The sequence below is a fragment of the Gregarina niphandrodes genome (assembly GCF_000223845.1).
Source record: "Gregarina niphandrodes unplaced genomic scaffold scaffold00006, whole genome shotgun sequence".
NCBI classification, from domain to species: domain Eukaryota; phylum Apicomplexa; class Conoidasida; order Eugregarinorida; family Gregarinidae; genus Gregarina; species Gregarina niphandrodes.
Genome location: NW_011645777.1, coordinates 300,342 through 305,385, shown reverse-complemented (window position 1 = coordinate 305,385; position 5,044 = coordinate 300,342). Strand labels below are relative to the sequence as shown.

Genomic DNA, 5,044 nt, shown 5'->3' with positions numbered 1-5,044 from the left:
GGCGTCACCACCGCTTGATCCTGCACCTCCACCGTGCCACCCGCTGCGGTTTCTCTACGGTTCAGATACTGGTCCCATTCCGCAGTCCAATTTTTGACACTCGAAACAACTTGATTCGCAGGCGTCGATGGGAGCACTGATGCAATCGATGAGTCGTACTTTGTAATTTGATGGCTGGTGGCCTCCGTTGATGTCCCGGCCAGATGAGGTCTCTCCGCTTCGTACCTGTGGTCCGCTTCGTACCTGTGGTCCGCTTCGTACCTGTGGTCTGCTTCGTACCTGTGGTCCGCTTCGTACCTGTGGTCCGCTTCGTACCTGTGGTCTGCTTCGTACCTGTGGTCCGCTTCGTACCTGTGGTCCGCTTCGTACCTGTGGTCCGCTTCGTACCTGTGGTCTGCTTCGTACCTGTGGTCCATAGCGGGTGCTTCATGTGTCAGCATAATCGATTCCGTAACCCACTCGGCCACCGAACGGGATGGACCAGGATACCGGTCACATATTAAGTTAGACGCTACCTCCCGCTGATTCGGCTGGGCTGATGTACCTAACTGGTCCTGCAATTGATCCGACCAAAGCGGTGTCTGGAACCACGCTAAGTCTACAGTCGTAACATCTGCTCCCAGCTGGTTCGTCAAAGATTGTTCCGCATCGTGCATAGCTTGCTCTCTCCCATACGTCTGTTTCATCCAATCCGTATCGCCACCATGGGTATCACCACCATGGGTATCGCCACAGACCGGCATAGGCGTCTCCATGTTCCCTTGGTCATTAGGGATCGCCCCTGACGACGGCCACACAAACATAGCCACTCGCAACGTTACTCGATGACCCACATTTCGATGGCACCACACCCGCCGCATACCGGAAATAAAATGCCGTCACATACCCACCCACCACCTCTTGTGCTATAACTGCGAACTTTACTTTCTTTCTAGTGAAGGTCGGAATGGGGAGATAGCTAAACAGCCGATCGCTGGTTCATAGGGTGCGAAACTACTCGTTGCGAACCGCACTGAGCGTTTCGCAAAAGCGTCGTTTGGGGGGCAGTGTTTCTTCTCGTTCAGTGGTTCGGGACGTCGCGGATGTGGCATGCAGCACGGACGCGACACGTTTCCGTGCGGCGCGTTTGCGTACGGCACGTTTCCGTACGGCACGTTTCCGTACGACAAGTTTTGGTTTGATTGAAGGGACGTTGCTTGAAGGAACGTCGGCTGAAAGAACGTTGCTTGAAGGAACGTCGGCTGAAAGAACGTTGCTTGAAGGAACGTCGGCTGAAGGAACGTCGGCTGAAAGAACGTCGCTTGAAGGAACGTCGACTGAAGGAACGTCGGCTGAAAGGACGTCGGCTGAAAGGACGTCGGCTGAAGGAACGTCAGTTGAAGGTGACGGTTTGAACTGTTTGCAGAACGTTTCGGCTCGGTCGCGTTTGAGACCGGTGTGCTTGAGAATGCAGTTCATGGCCTGTGTGTCGGAGAGGGTGGCGGTGGCGGGTATTCGCTCTTTAAAGAGCGCGATAAGTGAAGTGAACGTTTGACGTTCGAATGCTTCGGAGATGACTTTGGTGGCAGAGTCCAAGACCGTGGTCGCTCCTGGGTTTTCGGGGTTCCGCAAGCCGAGGCGTTCTGTTCCATTTTTGAGCCAGTGTGCGGTCCAGCAGAGGAGGTCCAGCTGGCGTCTGGAGGCTAGGGACTCAGGCAGCGGTCCAATGTCGTCGGGGAATACGTCTCTGTAGAGGCAGACGTTGGACCACCAGCCGCTATTCGGAGAAACGAGTAGTTGCCGGAGGCGATAGTCCAGACGTTGTCCGATCTTCATGGAGCGAAGCACACAGGCGAGGTACCACAAGGGCGACACGTCAGGTGGTCGCGGGACTACTCTTTCCGCTGTGGCTATTAGACCGTTTATTTCAGAGCCGTCCAGGAGTTCATTGGCCACACGGACTAAGTGTACCCAACGCCATCCGCAATGGCTGAAATCGAGCTTCATTGTGCGATAGTGAGTTCGCAATCTACTCAGCTTCTCCGGCTTAATCCACTCCGCGACGAAGTTGGTCATTTCCCACTTTCCTTCTTCCGACATGATCCCTTCCCCATCCATCCACTCCTGTCCATAACGCTGTGCCGCCCTCTGGTCTGCTGCGATGTAATCCCGTGCCACAGTAGTGACGAAAGCTCTTAAGGTGGAGTCAGCAGCCGCATCCCACCTGGAAGCCGCACCCAAAGTTACCGGACCTGGTGCCGAGCCCGCACCCAAAGTATCTGGAGCCGAACCCGGAAGCGCCGGCACGCCGTATCGATATTCACATCGATGCTTATCTACGGCCCTGCGCCGTCTCGGTAAGTCTACCCAGCTGAGTAACCAGGAACCCCGCTGACAGGCCGTGAATTTGCTATTGTGCGGAGGTGGGATTCGAGCCAGCCAACTTTCGATCTCTTCGTCAAATCTCTCCGCACCCAGAGCGCGACGTATGTACCAGGCTCGAGACATCCGGGTAAGGGGATTGCATTTCGCGGGTTTTCCAGACTCGAAAGCCGCAGCCGCTTGGTGCAGGGAGAACTGGAGTTTAGAAGCGACTTTTACTAACTCCATTGCCTCATTGCGGTGAGGCAATCGCACTATACTGTCCGGAATGGTGCCTCTATACAACTGCGTAACACAGTTCCAACAGTTCGGTTCTGGAACAACCTTCGCCATCCATCGTGTAACGGAATCTGGTATTCCCAGCTCGTCCATCGCACACGCCAGGAACCATGTATCGGAAATGCCAACCGGTTTCTTCATCACCTTCTGCGCTAGAGCTACCAACGCACCGAACTCGTTGTTCAACTCAGAGGGGCCAGGTGGTCTGTCCTCATGGGGGCCCGGTGGTCTGTCCTCAGGAATTAATTGAGACAACCTTTCTCGGAATAAGATCGATAAATTTAGAGCGCGCCACGCACAAACATCGAATGAGACATCCTTCTCGTCCGGAGCATTTGTGAAACCCAGAGATACATGTTTGGCGAACTGATGTATCTCGGCGTCTGTGAACGAGTGTGCAGCAGCTCCCTCCTCTTTGGCTAGATATTCATCCAAGACCCGAGCAGTCAATCCCCCCAAGACATCACGACGATAGACTTCTTCCTCTTCGACACAAGGTTGTCTAACTTCATCAAGTTGTCTGACATCATCAAGTTGTCTAACATCATCAAGTTGTCTGACATCATCAAGTTGTCTGACATCATCAAGTTGTCTGACATCATAAAGTTGCCTAACATCATCAAGTTGTCTGACATCATCAAGTTGTCTGACATCATCAAGTTGTCTGACATCATCAAGTTGTCTGACATCATCAAGTTGTCTGACATCATCAAGTTGTCTGACATCATAAAGTTGTCTGACATCATCAAGTTGTCTAACATCATCAAGTTGTCTAACATCATCAAGTTGTCTAACATCATCAAGTTGTCTGAGGTCCGTCATGGAATCTGCAGTCGGCTGCATCGCAATTTCTTGTCCCGCTGGAACCTGCAGGGTCAAAGTCTGCAGGATTGCAGACGAGTCCAATATTTCGGTGGACAAGCTGCTAGACGCTGTTCCATCCGTCTGCTTCATTCCATCTGAATATCCTGGGCCATCGGACTCAGAAGTCCCACTTCTAAAGTCAGAGGGTATCTCACCTACGGAAGGCCACACGAAAATAGCCAGTTTGAACACGTTCCTTGCACTTCCATCACACCAAGCCTGACGCATGTTATTTTTTCGTACGTATTTTAACTCCGTCCATCCATCCAAGGCTGGTCCATCCAGAGTACTTGAGAGTGAGTGTGGAGAACACACGCGACTCCACAAGCTCAATGAGGCTCCGTTGTATCCACAAGTGGCCTCACACCGATTCGCCCGTTTTTAAATCCGGAGGACGTATTGGCGAGAATAGGCTCCCTACACCACTGGATGCAATGAGGATTCGGAAAAGGGTTGGTTCCTGAGCACTTTTCTCGGTGGGAGAAACGCGTCTGTTCCAGCTCAAAAAGATTGCAGCAAAAAGATGCCTACTACTTTACCCAAAGATGTTTACTACTTTACCGTTCTGTCATTAATGTAAAACAGGTTCCATCTCTGAGCAAGTCGGCCGTGAATCTGATCGAATCACGTGGTGATCAAGTTTACTTAGACACGGCACAGACTGCGTCGGTTCTAACTTGCTTCCAGAAGGCCTTCTGTCGAGCCAACGCGTCCTTCGAGTCTTTCGCGATGAGGCAGTAGGGGACAGTAGCAAGGCGCAGCCTGGAGCTTCCGGCACTGTCAGCGCCTTCGAGCACAACGTAGGCTTGTGCGTAGCTGCCGATGTAGTAATCCCTCTTGACGCGAGGCCTGCGTTCTTCCGAGCTAGAGATTACCTCTCATCGATCTAAAACTCCTCCAAGTTCTCCAAAATCGTCGCACACTTAGACACGAGCAGCAGGCACCAAGCAGGCCATGGTGATCACTATCGGAGAGACTGTCCATGCTGATGTATCGCTGCGTGCACGTGCCCAACCCAACCCAACCCACGCAAAGACTGACTATCCACAAAACAATATATCGAGGGTGATTGTGGCGTCATGACGCTTTGGATGTGTCCCGATCGTAGGATCCAAAACGCTTCGGATAATTGCTACATGACTCCTATCCACCTCTCGTCCACCTCTCAGGGTCCTATCCACCTCTCGTATCCGAGTGGGACAAGCTCGTTGAAAAAAATCCTTAACGGTATCAACAAATGATTGTGATCTGACAGAGCTATGCAAGTGCCCTTAAATGCGGCCATCCTGCTTGAAAACACGGCAGAGTATACGAGAGGCTATACGCTACTCTGTCATTCTTTCAAGCAAAATTGCCGCACTTAAGGACTGCTTGCAGTTCTTGACTTGGACTGTGGTGGCACCCATTTTACCAGCTTCAACCAGATCATCGTCGCTTCCGCCATGGAACACGGGGATTATTAAGTCGACTGCCTTCTGGTTTTCAAGTGCCCGAACTATTGCAGCCCTTCGAAGAAACGCAGCCCTTCGAAGAAACGCAG

General features: G+C 52.2%; 1 protein-coding gene across 1 annotated transcript; it reads left to right on the top strand.

Annotated features, from left to right (window-relative positions):
- Positions 1–3,076: 3,076 nt before the first annotated feature.
- On the top strand, positions 3,077–3,443 carry GNI_047360 (putative cyclin-dependent kinase 2-associated protein 2; the record flags this gene model as incomplete). The annotated part of the gene is made up of 1 exon (XM_011131323.1): positions 3,077–3,443. A coding segment is annotated over one exon (367 nt), but the record flags the coding sequence as incomplete, so codon positions are not given.
- Between the last annotated feature and the right edge of the window lie 1,601 nt (positions 3,444–5,044).